This window comes from Polyergus mexicanus, unplaced genomic scaffold, assembly GCF_030449975.1.
Source record: "Polyergus mexicanus isolate NDT 795.1 unplaced genomic scaffold, iyPolMexi1.0 SCAF_9, whole genome shotgun sequence".
Lineage (NCBI taxonomy): Eukaryota > Metazoa > Arthropoda > Insecta > Hymenoptera > Formicidae > Polyergus > Polyergus mexicanus.
In genome coordinates, this window is record NW_027223329.1 from 5,743,680 (window position 1) to 5,766,913 (window position 23,234).

A 23,234-nucleotide genomic window follows, 5' to 3' on the forward strand; every position below is an offset into this window, starting at 1 on the left:
AGTGTTTTTGAGGACATTTATAATGGAGTATCATATTTGTCTAAGGGTGAGATGCTATCTTAGTTGAGTTGAGTGAGAAGCTGGGGGTGTTGGTTTAATAAAGAGAGTGTAAATCGTTTCCAGTTAATGCGTGAGGTGTTAAGTTTATGCGAAAAGAAGGAGCGACATTTGATAGGATTAGACAGTGAAATAATCGTTGGAAAATGATCGCTGTTTAGCGAATCATCAAGAGATGTCCATGAATACGAGTGGAATGGATCTAAGGAAAGAAAAGTTAAATCGATCACTGAGGAAGTCTGATTAGGACAGGATATGTACGTAAAAGTGCTATCATTTAAGGGGTAAAGAGAGTGGTCCAATGCAGAGTCAAGGAGAGCTTTACCGACCGAGTCAGGCACACAACTCCTGATATTGTGATGAGCGTTAAAATAGCCCGTGATGATAATTCGAGAAGCGGAAGGGATAGAAGTGAAAAGGTTGTCCCAGTTCGAATAATCGAAGTTACCTGGGTGAGGGTATATGGAGACGAATAGGATCTGTGGGAGTCTCGATTTTAATTGCAACTAACTCGATCTTGGATGGAATAAATGGAGTCGATTCTAGTAAATGGTATCTAGTCTTTAATGGCGATGATCACCCCCTGCCTCTCAGATCTATTGGAAGGTCCGTCGGAGCGAATTATTTGAAATTTGTGAAAATTAAAATTTTGTTCCGGGGTGTCAAGTTTCCGAAAGTGCAAGAACATCATAGTCCCGGATAATATTAAGCAACAGGTCCCTTTTATTCGTGAGTCCATGGCAGTTCCATTGGTGAATATTAATCTCTGAAGGGATCACTTGTCATTGTCTTTATTATCAGAATGGTTAGGGGACCTCTGGTCCAAATTAAGCAGTAAGCTTTGGATTGAACCTATTATCTTGTGGACTTCCTCCGTCATTAGAAGAGAAGCAAGAACTGAAGTAAGATGGATAAGAAGAGAACCAATAGTATTTACCAAATCGTTAGCAGAAAAATTTTTGTGATGAATATTAACATTGCTATTGTGATTTTTGTCAAGACTGGATTGGAACGACGACGAAGCGTCGCTGAAGACGATTTTTTTTCGCAATTGCGGAGGTCTCCCGTTGGGATTGACAAATAGATCCGAAGATGGGCGCGAAATAGGGGGAGAGCGACGGAGGTGTCGCATTTCTTTGTTGGGGAGATTTGGGATTGAACAGTTGTGCAAGGAATTGGAATTGCAATATTCCGAGGCTGCTTTGGCATAGGATGTATGCGAGTGGTACGGTGAAGAAGACCCAGATGAATAGTATAAACGAGGACTTTAAAGACAAGTGGGGAAATGCCGGAGATGTGGATACTCGTCCAAAGAGGGGGAGTAAGGCGGTGGAGATCTGTTACTTCTGACAATGTCTCTGGCGTTGAGCAGATATTCCTGTGAGCCGCGTATTGCCTAATTTCCTTTTGGATTGACAGCTAAGGGCATGATGGTGCATCCGCTCTGTGATTACCTCCACAGTTCCTACATTTAGGAGGGAGTTGTGCGTGGGGGCACTGCTCTTTATCGAAACAATGATCCTTCTTTTCACAGTGGACACAATGAGGTTTGCTTCTGCACGATGCTTTTACCATATATGTCCTGTAAACGGGAGTGGTATAGAGATACTCTGGTAACGTAAGGAGAGACAGGGTAACTGACATAAAAATGAGAAACGTTTTTGGATATTTTTTGACCCTCAAAGGTGATCACTACTGTCAAAGAGGAAATATAATTAACAGCGGTAGCCTCTGTCCCTCCACAAGGATCAGAGTCCAGTATTCTTCTATTAAGTCTCTTAGCCGACACAATCTTGAAAGGACTCTTAATGTTTTCCAATATTAAATCATCGGAGAGATCCAAAGGGACATTTCTAATGATTCCTTTGCGAGAGGTGCGAGATGGGGTGATAAATGCTATCAAATCCTCCTTCTTCAGTCCTGAGTTGTTGACTAAGTCGTTAGACGCTTCACGAGTCTTTGCGAAGATTGAGATCTTGGAAAAGCCCACCTTTCTAATTTCCATCAGATCACTAATGTTGAGACTTGCGATTATCCTTCCTACGGATATTGGATGAAGAGGAGCTTGTGAAATCTTTCGAAATCCTTTGTACGTATACGTCAAAAAGTCCTTGGTTGTCTGAGCAATATCTGTTCTTCAATATACTCTCTGATATTGTAAAAGTAGAACATGAGGTGGAAACATTAGAAGAATCGAGAGAGGAATGAGCCTCAGTGCTGAAGACCTTTCTTGTTGTCTGACAATGGGTTAAGTCCGTTTTTGCACGTTTTAGACCTTTTCCTTTTCTAATGACTGATGCTATGCGCACATTTTTAGATGAATCTATATGTGAGAGACCGATTTCCGATCTGAGATTGTTCAGAGCTTCCATGTCGATGTCATCATCCTGGATGACAATATTCTCGTCCGAATGTGAAGAAAAATTAGAGTTATGGGTACTCATATTATTCTTAAGGAAGTCGTCTGATCCTCAGGAGTTCATATTGAGAGGGTAAAAGAATTTTACAAGAAAAAGAAGAATGATCCAAAGAGATTTTTGATAACCGCGTAACCACGAGGCACGATAGCGCCAGGCACAATGGCTTTTGTCGAGACAAAGGGGCCTGTTGCGATTTGCTTTTTGTAAGTGGATAACGTGCGAATATTCACTTTGGGCGCCTAAATAATAGCTTCAAGAGGAAGCACGCTACAAGAGCTAAATAATTCCGACAATATATCGCGGACTGTAGCCCAGAAATGGGCTGATTATAGAAAACTTCGACAGCACTCGCAGGAACACGTCCGTACCTTATTACACGCTATGGCGCCATCCACAAAATTCGTATTCCATCTGCTCTGCATTGGCGTCGCAATGACCAAATCGGCATATATTATGCCAGCCAATCATGAAATGGCTAGTTGGCGCCTCTCTCTCTTAGAGGCTCACTAAGATTGCGGGTTCCACTAAACTATATACCATACTAGAACGCGCATGGCTGTGCTGATCGGCGGCCAAAAATGTGGGACTGCGAGAGCTGTCGCTTCTCAGACCTGTTCTTGTCTATCTAACTACGTCGACCACGTGACCAGATGTATTATCTATTCTAAAACCATTATCATAGCTTAATGTTCAGTTTTTTAAGATACACTTTACCATTTTTCATATTTATTTTAATTCTCTGTTTCTTAACGTTTTCGACCATCTAGCATAAAAATAAATATTCGCGTGGTATCACAAATCGCGTGATTTGGTGTGATTGTGTGGCAGGACGATGTTTTCAGTCATGGTAGTTCACGGTAAAAAGAGACAGCTCTTAAAAACTGCAGCTATCCTTTAATGGCGGCAATAGTAGTGGTGGGTCCATAGCTGTGCGCGTTCCAGTATGAAGAGAAGCTTGAGAGAGATAATGCCGGCTATTTTCGTGAGATGCTTTTTCTAGGCCGTAGAACAACGCTATGCATCCAGGGAATTGGAAATACTTATCCACCTCCACTTTTCGGTACTGTCGGTCAAATCTTCATATGGTTCATGTCCGTGCTACATCCACTTTTCGATACTGTCGGTCATTTGGTTCATATCTGTGCTACATCCACTTTTCGATCTTTTCGATAGTGGTAACACTGATCGCTTGACAAAGAGAGATGTTGACGCCGGCTTTGTCTCTCTTTCATGTGTGTAGTATCCGTGAAGGCACCGATACGTTGAGCACACGAATGCGTTGAGAGATAAATCTAGATAAGGAGCGACAATCGCGTGCTGTCCTTGTTCTTCTAACATATCGCTTTATGGTCAAGATACAAACTGAAAATGGTCTCTCGTGGTAGAAAGCAGTAATGCAACAAGACTACCGTTCGCCTATTTTTTGACAATTTTATACTTGTATATAAATATTTGCATATATATGTTTAAATTATAGTTAAAATTATACGTGCAATTAAATATTGTATGTTAATTAATAATAATAGTAGAATAATAGATAACAGAGTGAACAAATACACGAAATGTAAAACAAGGGTGCTTGTTAGACTTAGTAACTTCGTTACTATAATATCGATGATACTTTGAGTATCATATCAACGGGATAGAGAAATAGCACGATTGTCAATCCTTGCTTGACATTATTTTGTTAATGCAAGTTACAAAAAAGACAAATACAAAAGTTATTTATTTATTAATTATAATATGATAATGAGTAATAAATAGCATTAAAAATATATTAATATTAAATATATATTGATATATATTTTTGTACAATAATATAAAACCAGATATAACAGAATAAATTATTTTATAGAAATATAAAACATGATTAGTACTAGAAAAAGTAAACAATAATTAAACTTAACATAAACAATAACTTATTCTGAAATAAAATTGTATATAAGATTTTGATATAAACTGTAATATAGGTTTATAATTAAATTCTTTATATGAATATATAAAATGTAATATCTATCATATATTATATTTTTATATATTTATATATATATATATATATATATATATATATATATATATATATTATATTTGGTAAACCTTCGGAAAACTCACGTGTATGAAATAATGGGTAAGAATACCCAATTCTTATGTATTTTTGCTTCCTGAACACGAATATGAAACTTAAAAATGGCGGTCGGACTCGCAAATCGAAGAGAAACACAAAAATCCAACCAAACGCGAAAATTTAACCCATGACCGAAGGATGCATTTTTATTAGTAATTCACCCCTGGGATATAGGTTTGGGTTAGGTTATATCTTCCGAAAGTGGAGCCCCTTCGTAGGGGGGGGGGGGGGCGGAACCCATTGTGTCTAATAATGGGTATTCTTATTTCATATAGTTGAGTTTTCCGAAGGTTAACCTTATATTTTCATTTTTAATTTATATACGTATATATATGTAGATTTCGAAAAAAATAATACTTATCATATAAATTTTTAATCTTTCTTAATCTTTGTATATCATCCACTTTTTATTTTAAGAGTATCTCTTCGTAACGAAAACGTGATTTCCTTAAAATAAATATTGATATTTAGATTCATTTTAGATTAAACTGTTAAATACATATGTTATCCTGCAATAAATAAAGAAATAATGATTGAGTATCGTTTGAGCGTCTTGATTGGACCCAATGGAATACGATTTATATGTGAAAAATCCTAAATACTGGTCACTATTTGCCAATCGTGCACCTCCAGAAAAAAATTCGTAAAGTAAAAAATTAATACATATATAGCAAAGATTATTATCCCAGACAGCACAAAACATCCTCAGGATCATCCTGAATATGTCCAGGACGGTTCAGGACATTTGTAGGATGTTTTAAGGTATTATTATAAATATATTTATAAAAATTTAATATGCATACATAATTATTTTTAGTTGTGTCGGCTATTTAATATAATTTAGAAATCTTAAGTATTATAATAAGTATTAATGTCCTATAAATGTCCACTGGATAACCCCTGGATGTCTGTAGGATATATCTGCCCTGTCTATTATATTGGATGTCTTTGGATTTCCAGAGGACATATATATGTGCAATTAATTGTTAACATTAATTTCGTTTAATATTAATAATTGAATTTGATGCGCACATTTTCATATATCCAAAATTATTGTTTATTTAATATTTCATGAGAAATGTTACTGTTCGCAACATTCCAAAAACTTTACAAACAATAGTATTCAACCGCTAGTTCATTGGTTTACCGCTATGCGACACGCGAACTCGTATTTGAGATTTGGTCATGAGAATTATATAAAGCTTGCAAAGAGCAACTGACAGGAAATTACAAATGTAATTATTTTCTGTCAGTTCAATTTCTGATGCAATCCCAACATAGGGAATTCAGATATTAGATTGTTTAGAAAATATTACACTACTGAAACCCGGGAGCCAAATCTAAAATATTCATGTATAGCACGAAAGCCTCAAATATTAAAGAACGGTGAACTATTTTTAATATTAGATTTTTAATATTGGCAGTAAATAACAAAACATAATTTTAATTTATATTTAAATTTTAAAATTTGCTCCTTGAAACATACGAAAAATATCCCTAACATATCCTATAAAAATCCTTAGGATGTTCCACAGGATCTCCCTGGATTCTCCAGAGGTTAATATATGGCTATCATTTATTCTTCCTCAGGACATCCAGAGGAGATCTAAGGATTACAATGGGATATCCTGAGGATATCCTACATTTGAGGCTTTCGTGCTGTACATGAATATTTTAGTTTGGCTTCCGGGTTTGAGTCGTGTAATATTTTCTAAACAATCCAATATCTGAATTCCCTATGTTGAGATTACATCAGAAATTGAACTGATAGAAAATAATTACATTTGTAATTTCTTGTCAGTTGCTCTTTGCAAGCTTTATATTATTTTCATGACCAATTCTCAAATACGAGTTCGCGCGTCGCATAGCGGTAAACAAACAAACTAGCAGTTGAATACTATTTTTTTATAAAGTTTTTGGAATATTGCGGACAGTAACATTTCTCATGAAATATTAAATAAATAATAATTTTGGATATATGAAAATGTGCGCATAAAATTCAATTATTAATATTAAACAAAATTAATAATAACAATTAAAGTTAACAATTAATTGCACATGTATATGTCCCCTGAAAATCCAAAATACATCCAATATAATAGACAGGGCAGATATATCCTAGAGACATTCAGGGGTTATCCAGTGGACATTTATAGGACATTAATATTTATTATAATACTTAAGATTTCTAAATTATATTAAATAGTCGACACAACTAAAAATAATTATGTATGCATATTAAATTTTTATAAGTATATTTATAAGAATATCTTAAAACATATTACAAATGTCCTGAACCGTCCTGGACATATTCAGGATAATCCTGAGGATGTTTTGTGCTGTCTCGGATATGATATATATTACATTTTATATATTCATATAAAGAATTTAATGATAAACCTATATTACAGTTTATATCAAAATCTTATATACAATTTTATTTCAGAATAAGTTATTGTTTATGTTAAGTTTAATTATTGTTTACTTTTTCTAGTACTAATCATGTTTTATATTTCTATAAAATAATTTATTCTGTTATATCTGGTTTTATATTATTGTACAAAAATATATATCAATATATATTTAATATTAATATATTTTTAATGCTATTTACTATTCACTATCATATTATAATTAATAAATAAATAACTTTTGTATTTGTCTTTTTTGTAAATTGCATTAACAAAATAATGTCAAACAAGGATTGACAATCGTGTTATTTCTCTATCCCGATGATATGAAAGTATCATCGATATTATAGTAACGAAGCAACAAGTTACTAATACCCGTATTCATAGTCCTTCCTTATTTTAAGGACGGAGGAAGCCTCCATGAAGGATTCCTTGAATCTGCAAGGCCACCTTGTTTCATAGACGGACCTCGAGTCTCCCTTTCAGAAGGAAGGAATATTTTAGGGATTTTTAGCGACCGACTGGAGGCAGCACCGTTTTATGCTGCCTGCGACTAATTTCATATAATACATATGAAAACTTTTTCGTATCTTCAAAAAATTCCACGGGATTTTCCCAATCGCGAATGTATCTTTTCGGAATCCGCCACAGAATCCGATTCTCTGGATTTTCGTCTTCAAATCCATCGTCAGAATCATTTAAAAATTCATTGTCCATTATCCCTTTTTCCTTTATACACTTTCAGTTTGAGAGCGCGACAACAAATAACCACAAAACCACAGATTGAAATGTAACGAAACTAACTTTTGGAGGTTATATTTGGTTATATTCTGCGTATCGTCTGCTAAAAAGGTCGCATCCACTCCTCAAGGAAGCTCGTGACCTTCCTTGAGATAAGGGAGCCAATAAGATTCCTTGTTCGGTCAAGGAAAGTTTATGAAACGTGGAACGAGGAACAAGGAATCCTTATTCCTCAAGGACGGACTATGAATACGGGTATAAGTCTAACAGGCACCCTTATTTTACATTTTGTGTATTTGTTCACTCTGTTATCTATTATTCTACTATTATTATTAATTAACATACAATATTTAATTGCATGTATAATTGTAACTATAATTTAAACATATATATGCAAATATGTTTATATACAAGTATAAAATTCTCAAAAAATAGGCGCCCGTTAGTCTTGTTGCATTACTGCTTTCTGCCACAAGAGATCAGAAAGCATTTTCAGGTTGTATCTCGACCGTAAAGCGATACGTTAGAAGAACAAGGACAGCACGCGATTGTCGCTCCTTATCTAGACTTATCTCTCAACGCATTCGTGTGCTCAACGTATCGGTGTTGTGCCTTCACGGATACTACACACATACGCGATGAAAGAGAGACAAAGACGGCGCCAACATCTCTTTGTCAAGCGATCAGTGTATTACTACTATCGAAAAGATTGAAAAGTGGATGGAACACGGACATGAACCATATGGAGATTTGACCGACAGTACCGAAAAGTGGAGATGGATAAGTGTTTCCAATTTCTAAAAGTGAATGCACGGCGCTGCTCTATAGCCTACAAAAATCGCCAGCATTGTGTCTCCCAGGCTTCTTTCTGATGGCAGTATAGTATATAGTTGGAGTACGAACGTATAGTTGAGTTGAGCGCGTTTTTTAGTGAGTCGAGTTTATTAACTTTCTGTTCTGCTGCGTAATAGCTCTTTTCAGAGCTCATCTATCAATACAAAGTAGCTATTTATCACTCGAAATAATCCGAGGATCTAATTACAAGAAATATACGGCCTGTTACGTCTCGGACCTTTGTTCGGCGTACGCCCGCCATATTACATTACATCATCCACTTCATTGCGCATCGCATCGTGCTATTTCTTTTTGTGTTTTTACTGCTTCTATAACAATCTACTTCAGTGCATTATTTTATTTTACATTCTAACACCATTATCCACATGTTACCATGCCGCCTCCGCGAGACAGGAGTCGGTCGCCTGTAAAAAAAAAAGAGGAAATCTCTTCTCTCTCAACTACTAATAAAAATTCAAGTGATCCTGAAATGCAGGAAGCAATCCTAAATCTTATTGCTAGCACTCTTCCACCACTGCCTAGCGACTCTCTCGACAGCGACATGGAGGTCGATCCAACTCTGGACGAGTCTCCGCTGACACATTCTAAACAAGAGAACCGGCTAGATAAAAAAACCTCTACTGGCTCAACAAGTTCAAGTGATTCATGTGATTCAGTTTCTTCCACTCTCAAGAGACAAGTTGAAAATTGTCAAGAAGAAGACACTTCTATTTTAAAAAAACTCAACGCTGCCAAGTAGATCCCTGACGCAGCCTTGACAAATAAATACTCTAATTCCTGCTAAGGACCATTCGAAATAGTCATCACGTCCGCAGGAACAGCCAACATCTCTATCCATCCTCTTACAGTGGGCCGTCTTCTCCGCTCTTCCCTCAAAAAAGACATAATTGAAATAAAAAAATTAGGCTTCTCTAAAATATCAGTTCAATTTAAATCGCGTAAGGTGGCAAACAATTTAATCAATAATCCAATTCTCAATTCCAACAATCTAATAGCCTAATTCCATCTTACAGAGTTTCGAGACAAGGAGTTATAAAAAACATACCACTTGACCTCACCAAAAGCACTATCAAGGAAAAAATTGACTGTTCGGTTAAGATTACCTCTATGCGGAGGCTTAACAGAAAGTTTATTGACCCTTCAACAAGATCGGTGAGCTACTCTCCTTCTAAATCCATCGCAATTACCTTTGAGGGCCAAAAAATCCCACAGTTTCTCTACTTATACATGGTCAGGTATGAAGTTTCTCTTCTAATATCTAAATCTTCTCTTTGTTATTCTTGCTTCCGATATGGGCCAATGTAGGGGGCAACCTCGCTGTCCCCATTGTGGGAATAAACCTCACGATAATGCTGCGATAATCCTCTCCTTGCCCAAAAATCAACCTATCCCCCTCATGTATAAACTGCAAAGGATCCCACAAACTAACGATCCTTCCTGCCCTGAATGATCTCTTCAAAAGAAGATTTTGGAACTAGCCGCACAAAGAAACATCCCTATTTTAGAAGCTAGAAAAATTATTCGTGGAAATAGCAGTAAAACGCTCAACCATTTTGACTTCTCCAATTTTCCTGAATTAAATAATTCTCCCACTCCTGATATGTTATTCTCAGCATACAACACATCCCCAATTACAATATCCCCTTCTTCTCATTCCCCGCGTTCCTATGCGGATGTGGTTACTAGCTCACAAAAATCTTCTTTCAACTCATATCATTCCTCTTCTTCCTATTCTCACAACCCTATCCCCTCTCTGCCTCCACATCCTCGCCCCAGTGTTGTGAGACGGGCCGGGTTTTCTTGCGCATGCGCGGCCATGATAACCATTAGCAACGACGTATCTATCTGCAGTAATAACAAGGTTATGCTGTGGGTGCGAAAGTTTTGGCGGGCGGAGGAAAACAGGTTAGCTACAAGTTTTTGGTAAGTTAATATTAATATTTATATTAAGATGATGGATTGTAGTATTGGAAAAGGAGTTATTAAGAAGCGTAGAATTAGAGATTTCCAACATTCTTGGTTAGATGAAGATGTTTTTAAGGGATGGTTAACTCCTCATCCCGTAGAAAATAAAGCGCTTTGTATTGCATGCAATAAGACTATCAGATGCTGCAAAACAGATTTAGTTCAGCACTCACAGACGGTCAAACATATTAAAAATATAAATTCTTCTAATTATACAGCCATCGATAATAATAATAATAGTAATTTATCGCATAAAGAGAAAGTTAAACGCGCGGAAATTAAATTATCAGCTTTTTTTGCGGAGCATAACATAGCTTTTTATACCGCGGGTCATCTAATTCCATTAATAAAAAATATTTGCATAGAACCCAAAGTTGTGCAAGATCTTTCACTTGCTCAAAATAAGTGTGCAAATATTGTTACACATGTACTTGCAAAACGCGAAATTGAAAAAATTGTTCAATGTTTAGAAACATGTAAATTTTCTATTTTAATCGACGAAAATACGGATATAACAGAAACTAAAGTAATGTGTATACTTGTAAAATATGTATTGCCTATAAATAAAAAACTTACAACTCAATTATTAGAATTGTTACCTTTAGACGCTACTGATTGTTCCGTGAGTAAAATTTCAAAATATTTAAAAACTTTTTAGAAGAAAAAGAAATTCCGATTAGGAATATTGTTGGAATGGCGAGCGATAATGCATCCATTATGATTGGATGTAATAATTCTTTTATGTCTCATTTGAAAGTAGAAGTACCAGAATTAGTAACGTTAAATTGCATTTGCCATTCATCCTCGCTTATAGCTAGTAATGCTTGCGATAAATTACCTTCTTCTTGCGAAAATTTAATTAGAGAAGTTGCCACTTATATTTCGGGCAGTGCGAAGAGATGTGCAGTTTTGGGTGAGTTTCAGGATTTTTTTGATGTTGAAAGACGTAAAATATTGAAATTATCAGAAACGAGGTGGCTTTGTTTGCACAAATGTGTTATTAGACTTCTCGATAACTGGGAAGTTTTAAAAAATTATTTTATTTTAGCAACTGTAGAAGATAAAGTAAAATCTGCCGAACTTATTTTAGAATACTTATTAAATGATTCAATAAAAGCATATATCCTATTTTTAAAGTATTCATTAAATTTTTTCAGTAGTTTTAATGCTTTATTTCAATCGCGTAATATTTTAATACACAAATTATTTGAGAATAGTCGCCAAATAATTAAACAAATAGCTCAAAATTTTATAAAGTTTGATATTTTAAAAGATATTTTTTATTTAGAATTTGATTTACATAATAAAAATAATATACAAAATATAGAAAATGTATTTGTAGGACCGGAATGTGAAAGCTTTTTGGAAACGTTATCTTTGGAATGTGCACAACAGATTGACATGTTTGGATTTTTATATTATTGCAGTTCGAGAAATGTTTAAACGTTTGCCTTTTAGAGATACACTTTTCCAACAATTAACTTTTTTAGATCCAAAAGTTGCTTTGTATGATGAAGGTAGATTAAAAATTAAAGATTTAACTTTTATCGCGAAACGGGTAAAACATATTGATATAACAAAATTAGCTTTCGAATGGCGAATTTTACCATCAAGCTTCAATGAACAACAAAAAAAAGGTTTAGCTTCTTTAGAAATAGATGAAATGTGGAAAAGTATAGCAGAATGTACAAATTTCGATGAGGAAAAGATGTTTCCAAATTTAGAGTCATTAGTTGAAGTAGTTCTTTCTTTTCCTCACTCAAATGCCAAGGCCGAACGAATATTTTCTATTATAACAGATATAAAAAATAAAAAAAGAAACCGATTAGCTAACGATACAGTCTCTTCAATTTGTATAGTTCGGTCCAGTTTTCAAGCTCAAAATATTAATTGTACTAATTTCGAAATTGATTCAAGACATCTAGGACTGCATAATGCATTAAATTTATATGGAGAAAAATGCAAATCTGATATCAAGTCTTTAATATATTTTTGCTTATTTATTTTGCCTTTTTTATTTACTTTTGCATAATAATTTTTAAATACAGAATTTCAGACATGTAGAGCCAATTTTTTTTAATGCATGTAATATAGATATATATATAATATATATATATATATTATTAATAATTGTTTTATTTTCCAGAGTTTATTTTTTATCACATTTATTATATGTATAAAATTTAAAGATAGATATGTGCAATATTTTTATTTTAAAATTTTAAAATTTTATTATTTATTTAATTTAATATTTGTTATTAATAAGTTAAGAAGTTTTGTTATAATTATAAAGTATTTAAATAATTAAATAAAATATTAGTATTATTATTTTATTAATTTTCACATTTTTATTTTTTAAATGATTAAAGATATTTTTTATTTTTTTGTAACATGTGCAATTAATATGTGCAATTATTTTATTGTAACATGCTATTCATTTTAAAAAATTTTAATATATTAATAATTAATTAATAAGAATTATATTTTAATATTTGTAAAATAAGAAATTTATTTTGAATTTTGTAAATGTACTTTTGTTTTATGAATACTGATAAGGTTTTGGGCAGTTTTCCTTATCTTTACAACAAATATTGATATTCTTTTTTTTCTGCTAAATAAAATATTTTATTTTGTTTTGTTATTATATATTTTGTCCTTTGAATTATTTTAACATCCTTCCCTCTTTCAGTTTATCTCTTTCATCACACAGGTAAACTCACATGTGATATCTTTGTAATTTAAGGAAAAGTGTTAAATATATATACATATATACACAATTATATATGTATAAAAAAATGTATTGGTCGTCTGTACATAATTTCACATAAGTTTTTGTAATTTAAAGAAAAATGTGTAATATATAATATATATAGCATATATACACAATTATATATATGTATGTATGTATATATAATTGTATGTATATATATTTATATAATTATGTGTGTGTATATATATAGCTGATTGCGTTTAATATTAATAATTGAATTTGATGCGCGGTAATTCGTTACTGTTACTGTAAAAATGTAACAACGTTACCGTTACCGTTACAAACAGAAAAAAGTAACAATCGTTACCGAAAAAAAGTAACTGTAACGGTAACGACGTTACAAGTAACCCGTTACTTCCTAACCCGGACGGGATCACACTACGAGTACCTGGTGAATATTTTGCAGCTGACAAACCCATGGGATGCCCAGACGTGTTCGTGCAGAAACTACGCGAGTGGATGCGACAAGTAGGACCGAAACCCACAACTCATTACATCAAATAGAAGTCTTTCACACACACGGTACTAAAGGACTGTATACACACATTTTCGTCAGAGTTGATCGAACGAGCAGATCCTTAGAGCAGCCATACGAAGGCCCCTTTCCTATAATTGAAAGACTAACCGATTTTCTGTACAGGATCAACTACAATTCTAACAGCACATATAGATTCTGAGAATGTTCAGAGGATATCGCAAAAGTATATTGCGTACATTCTCAAAATATTCGATATACGTACTACAGCATACTGAGTACATACTGAGAATGTTCCTATGTCTTGTAGACTTTTCTACGGCTCAGTAGGATTAAGGCAGGAAAACACAAAAAATTATGAACGGATGTATTTAGGTGAAAAACGTTAAAAATATTTTATTATAATCTTGACCAGAACTTTCGCGCTTAATACTTAGCAGGAAGTGAGAACGGCTCGACAATATCCGGCATCTCGACTAGAGAGCGCTCTGCTCGCCGCGCGGTCATACACTCGATTTTCTCTCGTACGTGTGCACGCAGGCGCGGGAGATACGAGTACGAGAACTCTCTCATTCCAACACACTCACCGTTTGAGCACTCGTTATTGACAACATTTCACACAGCGAATTAAACTGTATTCTCGGCAACGCTTTTATAAATACGTCCGCTCTTTGGCATTTCGTAGGTACGTACTTTACTTCGATTTCGCGACTTGCTATTTTTTCAAGTGAAACTTAACATCTATATGTTTCGTGCGCTTATGAAACTCGGGATTTTTCACGAGTTTAATAGCGCTTTGATTATCGACCCAGATCACAGTGGCTTTATCACAGCGCGATCCGATTTCTTCGAGTAATTTTCGCAACCAGACAGCTTCACGTGCAGCAGCTGTAGCAGCCACGTACTCCGACTCCGTGGTGCTCAGCATTACAATCTTTTGACGTTGACTCGACCAAGAAATCGCCCCGTTCGCAAAAATAAACACGTATTCGGTGGTCGACCGACTCGTTTCTCTATCGCCCGCAAAATCGGCATCGCAATAGCTAACAAGCTCCGACTCATTTCCTCCACTTTTGTAGAGTATTCCGCGACCTTTCGTCCCGACCACGTACGCGAAAATACATTTTACAGCCATCCAGTGCGCTTGACTATGTTTATTCAGGTTAGGTACTTCGATACCGAGTTCACCGCGAATGCGATGTCCGGACGCGATACAACTGCCAAGAACATTAAGGAACCTACCGCTTCGCGATACGGCACATTATCACACTCGTCTTCATCTTCTGCCGGACACAATACGGCGTTCGGACACAATTACAGCAGGCACACTTACAGGCTTCGCATCAAGCATACCAAACTTTCTCAAGACCTTCTCCGCGTACTCGGACTGATGAATAAACATCGTTTTCTCGACTCGATTTCTCTCAATTTGCAATCCTACAAATCGCGACGCGTCTCCTATCGTTATCTCGAACGCGCTTTTCAGATAGGTTATCACAGCCTTCAGCACTCTACTCGATTCTGAGGCCACAAGGCCGTCATCGACAAACAGCGCCAGAAATACATCCACACCATCGACATACCCCTTAAATATGCACTGATCCGCATCGTCTTGACCGAAGTTAAACTTTTTCAAAAACTCACTAAATTTGCGATTCCAGTATCTAGGTGATTGCTTCAAGCCATAGAGCGACTTGTTCAGCTTGCACGCGTGATCTTTTCCCACATTCGAACTTCCTTCAATAGCGAGACCCTCGGGAATCTTCATAAAGATCTCCTCCTCTAGTTCGCCGTATAAGAAGGCCGTGCAAACATCGAACTGAATCAGCTCGTAATCTTCTTGCGTCGTCTTCGCCAGAAACGCTCGGAGTGAGTCATAACGAATAACTGGTGCGAATGTTTCGTTATAGTCCACACCTTGCCGCTGAAAAAAACCTCGCGCACATAAACGTGCTTTGTAACGACACTCACCCGTTGATGACCCCTGGATCACCTTAAAGACCCATTTCGAGTCTATTAGCTTGTTGTCCGATTTATTGCTGACCACCGTCCAGGTTTCGTTATTCTCGTGAGCTAACAGTTCCCGATCGATGGCTTTCAACCACTCAGAACCGTCAGGTTCACTCACCGCCTCCTTAAACGTCGCCGGCGTCCTGTACTCGACACAATCGATCTCATATAGATACCTGTCCGGTCGCTGAATCAATCTTCGATCTCTAAGCTGTCGACCAGCTACTTCCTCGTGTTGCTCGTTCTGCACCTCGACTCTCGCTTCCTCCGTGGGACTACGTTGTCAGGTACAATTTCTTCTTCGTCCGACTCATCCGAGACCTCGACAGCTTCGTCCTCTTCTTGTTCCGCTCTCGTTATTTTCAGTGCCCCGTCCTCGGAGTCACCTTCGCTCGTACTCGATAATCGTTTTTTTTCTTTGAGTCATACAGACGATAATTCGACGACTCGTCCTGGTATCCCACCAGTATCAATTTTTTCGCTTTGTCGTCGAGCTTCTTTCGAAATTGTTTGGGAACGTGAGCATATGCCGTTGAGCTGAAAATCCTGACGTGAGTAAGCTCCGGTTTCCTTCCCGTCCACTCTTTGTACGCCGTCTTGGTTCGTTTTCTGCTCGAGTGTGTCGTTCTATTGAGCACATACACTGCTGCGTTGACCGCTTCAGCCCACAACGTCTTCGGAAGATTTTTGGCTCGGAGCATCGTTCTAGCGCTCTCGAAAATTGTCCGGTGTGTGTGGCGCCGTAGTCTCCATGCTGATTCCCCGTGCTTCAAGATACGCGGCCATCTTTTTACTTCGATATTCTCCTCCGTTGTCCGATCTCACGGTTTTCAGCTTGGATCCGAACTTATTTTCGACCAGCTTATATTCTGAGATTATACGAGAAATAATATACTATAAGTGATGTTATAGAATGTTCTCAGTATATTATATCTATAACGTATGTTCACAGTATGAGTATAGAATATTCTAATGATATTATTATATATTATGTTATATATTATTATTCACGTGCTGTTAGGGTGGTTCCATAGTGAGAACTAAGTCGAGAAAAAATTACGAATTCCAACCCGCCACCGCTAAGGTCCGTTCCGCGAGTCAGAAGACGCGAACTTCTGTAAACTTAAAATCAACCGTAGCCAGCAGTAGTAGTAGTATTATTCAATAACTACACACATAGAAACAGTCATTGACTTCTCCCCTAGTTACTCTTCAATATATCCTTCGGAACCATCTTCTCCCGAACTGCCGATCTCCTCCCGATCGTTCTCCTCGTTGTCAACGATCATCCTTGATAATTCACGCCCTCCTTCTCCCCGTTCTGAATTAGAAGAGTTTGAGGAGGCATTGCAGGATTTCTGCAACGAACTCCCTGATTTTAGAGGACGAATCCTTCTATCGATCCCCACCCCCTCCTTTTTCCCCTCTTAATCCGACAAATTTGAGAGAGCACTGGAAGATTTTTACAATGAACTCCCGGATCTCGATGACGAATTCTCATACCAATCCTAGAATTATGAAATCAAACTCCTAATATTCCAACACACTTCCGCTCACACAAATTGTTTCTAATTTCTTTTCCAACAAATATGTTTGCATTAACCAGTCAGAAATTCAATATTAACAATAGAATCTTGCCCCATCATTCTGGCTGATGTCCTCTGTACGATTGTAAAAACCGCGAACAATCACTTACACACATCCACATACACATATTAAAATAACTATTGTTCTTATCATTTTGATATAATAATGTATATCAACAGTAGTTTAATTTATTATGAATAAATTTATATTTTAATTTAAATCAGATCCTTATTAACCCTTTCTCATTCCCAGTTCGAAGATCACACTTGGTCCCATCCCGCGTAAAAGAGATTAACTTCTTTTACCAAAAAAGGACCACCGAGCGAACTTCCGAAAAGCAGAGTAATAGCGACCCGAACGGTCGTTTACCTGATTCTCGGACCATCAAGTTCTATCCGATTCTAACGCCTCAAGACGTTTAACTTCGGGATAATAAAAAATAGTTGTTGCGCCCTTTCGTCGACTCATTCTTCCCCGAATCTGGACGTAACACTACGAAATGCGCAAATTGCGAAATGCGTCCATTAGGGAGCGGGTGGGAGAGATTGGCTTCTATTATCAGATTTTCCCCTTCGATGTTTGTTGCAAAAATTATTGTTATTAGCCTTGCGTTCTGGAAGGAGAGAGGTGATTGTGTCTTTGAGAAAGCTGCAGAAGATAGTGTATTTCTCTGATGGAGAGATATCGGAGTCAAGACAAAAAGAAAGAGGGAAAGGAAAGTGAGAAGGAAGTGAAGAGGAGTTTATGATTGATCTTAGAAGTGCAAAGCCTATGAGAGAAGAAGGAGTGAGATTGAATAGGATGACTGACTGATAACAGAGGGAATGTAATCGCTGCCAAGAGAGTCGTCAAAGGAATTCCAAGAACAATGAGAGACAGAAATAACCATATTTCAACTTATCAGAAACTGTGTATCAACGCACAATGGAATGTGGAATAGGCAATAGGAATAAAATTTCCGACGTGTTGGATTTCTTATTGCCTATTCCATATTCCATTGTGCGTTGATACACACTTTCTGATCAGTTGAAATGAGGTTATTTCTGTCGCCTTTCTGTTGTCCTATATAGCACAGAACATTGCAATTATATTGCAGCAATGTTACAATCTTGCAAGTTGCAATGTAATATTGTTGAGACATTATTGGAACATGTTGTGGATATTTGGATATGCGGCGCGTCCGCTTTCAGAAGATAGCGCAAGGATGAGGTAGAGCGTAATTGTGTGAAGTCAATCAGTAGACTTCTTTTCTAGATATCATAAGAGAATATATTTACAGTCTATGTACAATGTGTTTGAATATTGTTTTTGGTGGCCTTGAAAAGGGTCAGTTAACACTGAAGGCGTTCCCTCCAAGTGATGCGAGGCTCGCTGATCGTGACTCTTAGGGACCCGATGTTTGGTAGCGTGAGTAGCGGTGCGCGCTGAAGCGCTGGTGGAGTCCCTGGAGGCGTATAGCTGACCTCCTCCGTCTGCGTGGCCGTATCCCGTGAACTGGCTTGCCAATCGCTGTCCGACTGAGTAGCGTTCTCAGCGCGTTTTGGGGATTGGTACTACATACCCCGATGTATCCGTTGTGATTGTGTTTCACAGTGTTTCAGTGTCGGAGTGGCGAGGCCGCTAAAGGTGATAGTAGCGGTGATAGGCTCCAAAGTGTTGATGGAGAGGTGTATCGCTGTACTCGGACGTCTCACGGGCTCAGGAAGAAACGTGGAGGCCTGGTGTATTGCATAGGCGCCAGGTCTATCCGGTGGAGCTTCCACTCCCTGAAGCTGGTGCAGGTTCTAGCGGCTGTAGGTCCAGGTGCCTTCTCTACCTCGGAGGGCTGCCGACAAGTCCTGAGTGATGTGGGAGGCAGCTGCGATCGACGAAGATGGTGCTTCCTGTGTGCTGTTAGAGGCAGCGTAGGTTGTGGCCTACCAAAAGAATTTGTCGAGCTCGGTCTGAATTTCGGAGAGGAAGTCCTTCCTTGCTTCAGAGCGGGCCCCGAATCAAACTCTTCTCGCTGAGCGCCGTCTTATATAATGTAGTTGATCGGATTCTAACTGCGAGAAAGTAGTTCGCGAAACTCGCCACCTCGTGGTCTGCTATCGAACTATCGTCTTGCCGAGCCATGTTTTCGGAGGTACCGCCCGGCCCGTTCCGGAGGTACCGCTCGGCGCGTTCTCGGAGATACCGCCCGGAATGCTCTCGGAGGTACCGCCCGGCATGTTCTCGGAGGTACTGCCCGGCGCGCTCTTCTGTGTGGGATCTCTTCTTAGACCGCCACACATGTAATCGTAATATTTCATGAGAATGTTACAGCAACATTCCAAAAGCATTACAAAAAACAGTTTTTAGTAATCGTTAGTTCGTTCGTTTACCGCTATGTGGCGCGCATTGCATCATCTAACCTACATTTATATTTTGGTCATGATGATTATATAAAGCTTGCAAAAAACGAATAGTCAGGGCCATGGCATGGCCCTGATAGAAAAACTTAAGCAGTAAGACTTAAGACTTAAGAATTTCAATCATACGGATTTTCAGTGTAGCTTACATTTCAATGTGGCTGCCTTACTGTTCGACCGTGATTGATCAATTCGCTTACGTCTTAAGTTTTACTGCTTAAGTTTTTTTTATGTGCCATGGCCCTAAGATTAAAGATATAACTATTTTTGTTTATCAATGTGTCCATAGATCTAGCATTGTCCGGTGTGAATGATAGATGGCTATATATTCAAAAAATGACTGACATCAAAAAATAAATTCATTAGCATTATCAAATTTATATTGACATCCACGTATTTTACATTTGACAACAACATTTACAAACAAACATTTGGAACTCCCATGGGTTCCCCGTTGTCTCCAATCATAGCATCGTTCTACAAGATATAGAAAATAGAGCATTGTCCCAGATTGGTTTCAATTTATCGGTTTATTATAGATATGTTAATAACATTTTTTTGGCAGCTCTCAGGACTTTAGTTAACAAGATCCTATAGATTTTTAATTCATATCACAATAGAATACAATTCACATGCGAGGTAGAAGAAAATCAATGCATTAGTTTTTTAGATCTAAAGATTTATAACAACGACATACATCTAATCATTGATTGGTTTTAAAAACCGACATATTCGGGTCGATATTTGTCATTTTATTTCAACCATCCAACTTGCCACAAAATAAGCGCTATATACAGCCTAATTGACAGAGCTATATTATTGTCTCATCCTAAATTTTATGAAAAAAACATAATTCTTTGCATCAACTTAATAAACAACGGTTATCCTCTTTCTTTTATTTTTAAATACATTCATATTAGACTAAAAAACTTATCACGGTCAATTTGAGTGAGTGAATGCGTGAATAAGTGACCGAATGAGAGAGTGTATGAGTGTTGTGTAAAAGAGAGAAAGAGAGCGAGAAAAAAAGTGTATGCGTACGTGCGTGCGTCTGTATAAACGTCTCTCCCTCATTCCCTCCTTCCCTTCCTCTTCCTCTCTCTCTCTCTCTCTCTCTCTCTCTGTCTCTTCCTTCTTTTTATGCATACACTTTGCCATACACACATTGCGTGTAACAATCAGCTGATTGCAGCGTCCGATGAGCGGCGATCCAGAACAATTTTCGCTAAAGTGGTGTTATTTTAAGAAATACGTATTCCTAACGTAATTCTAAGACATTTTCTTCTTTACCAAAATTTTATTTAAAGCATAATTTTGTGTTATAAGATAAAATAGTTAGCGACTCATGCGGTGGTAATCACGCGTCGGACGGTTAGCTGCGGCGCGTTGCACCGCTCCTGCCTGCCTTCTGTACGCGACGCGTGATTTGCTAACTATTTTTTATAACTCAAAAATTACAATTTTCAATTCAAATTTTGGTAAAGGAAAAATCGTCAGAATCGTATCAGGAATATGTCATTTTAAGGATGGAAGGTTGTTCTAAAACACCCAGTATATATATATATATATATTAATAGAAGATAAAATAGAATATTAAATATAATATAGAAGTTCATAAATTATTTTCTTTATAAAATTGTGTTCTGTTATTTATTGCTAATACCGAAAATCTAACACTGAGAAAAATAGTTCACATTCTTTGATGTTTGAGGCTATATATATATTTTATGTATATATATATATATATATATATATATATATATATATATATATATATATATTACATGTTAAGTAGATAATAAACGGATGATTTTAACTTTTTCGGACATTTATCTGCCCGATTTCTAAACAATCAGTCCAATATTTGAATTCCCTATATTGGAATTGCACCAACAAGTGAATTGATAGAAATAATTACTCTCACAGCACATCAACATCCTAATAAGGTTCCAGTCATCTTAAATTGTAAGATAGTAACATTCCACGGAGATTAATAAACCTGCCATTAACCTCCCAGCAACATGAAAATGTTTGCCCAAATTCATCCATTAACATTCCAGATACCTTGCGCGTAACATTATATTAATATTCATACAACATGTCAGAAACTTTCTAATATTATTTTCAATAAGGAACCCTTGCAACAAAATATTATATTAGCAAAAATCGATTAAATACTATTGGTTTTCAATAGCTTTCAACCGTTTTTTCGATAATAATTTAATAGCTTAAACTTTTTTTTCTTTAATATAAAATCTCGCAAAAAATTCATAAAACTAAATAAAACAAGATTTTTATTAATGTATTTTTGGGAATATTGAAAATATATATACATATATACCCAGACAGCACAAAACATCCTCAGGATCATCCTGAATATGTCCAGGACGGTTCAGGACATTTGTAGGATGTTTTAAGATATTATTATAAATATATTTATAAAAGTTTAATATGCATACATAATTATTTTTAGTTGTGTCGGCTATTTTAAATAATTTAGAAATCTTAAGTATTATAATAAGTATTAATGTCCTATAAATGTCCACTGGATAACCCCTGGATGTCTGTAGGATATATCTGCCCTGTCTATTATATTGGATGTCTTTTGGATTTCCAGAGGACATATACATGTGCAATTAATTGCTAACGTTAATTTCGTTTAATATTAATAATTGAATTTGATGCGCACATTTTCATATATTCACAATTATTATTTATTTAATATTTCATGAGAAATGTTACTGTTTGCAACATTCCAAAAACTTTACAAACAATAGTATTTAACCGCTAATTCGTTTGTTTACCGCTATGCGACACGCGAACTCGTATTTGAGATTTGGTCATGAGAATTATATAAAGCTTGCAAAGAGCAACTGACAGGAAATTACAAATGTAATTATTTTCTATCAGTTCAATTTCTGATGCAATCCCAACATAGGGAATTCAGATATTGGATTGTTTAGAAAATATTACATAACTCAAACCCGGGAGCTAAACCTAAAATATTAAAGAACGGTGAACTATTTTTAATATTAGATTTTTAATATTGGCAGTAAATAACAAAACATAATTTTAATTTATATTTAAATTTTAAAATTTGCTCCTTGAAACATACGAAAAATATCCCTAACATATCCTATAAAAATCCTTAGGATGTTCCACAGGATCTCCCTGGATTCTCCAGAGGTTAATATATGGCTATCATTTATTCTTCCTCAGGACATCCACAGAAGATCTGAGGATTACAATGGGATATCCTGAGGATATCCTACATGTATGTCCTGGATGCCCTTTGGACGTCCTAAGGACATCCTTGTGCTGTCTGGGTATATATATATATTTTTTTTTTAATATGGATGATTTAAACTTTTTCAAACATTTATCTGCCCGATCTAAGAAACAATCAGTTTAATATCTGAATTCCCTAT

General features: G+C 36.3%; 2 protein-coding genes across 2 annotated transcripts in view; both read left to right on the forward strand.

The window, feature by feature from the left end:
- Positions 1-23,234, forward strand: part of Cow (Proteoglycan Cow) — a 759,293-nt gene that overhangs the window by 4,587 nt on the left and 731,472 nt on the right. The gene's annotated exons all lie outside the window — the stretch shown is intronic.
- LOC138936521 (uncharacterized) lies at positions 9,079-13,848 on the forward strand. The gene is given in 7 exon segments (XM_070301963.1): positions 9,079-9,344; positions 9,623-9,844; positions 10,461-10,532; positions 10,575-11,203; positions 11,206-11,568; positions 12,002-12,247; positions 13,751-13,848. Coding segments are annotated over 7 exon segments (1,896 nt in total).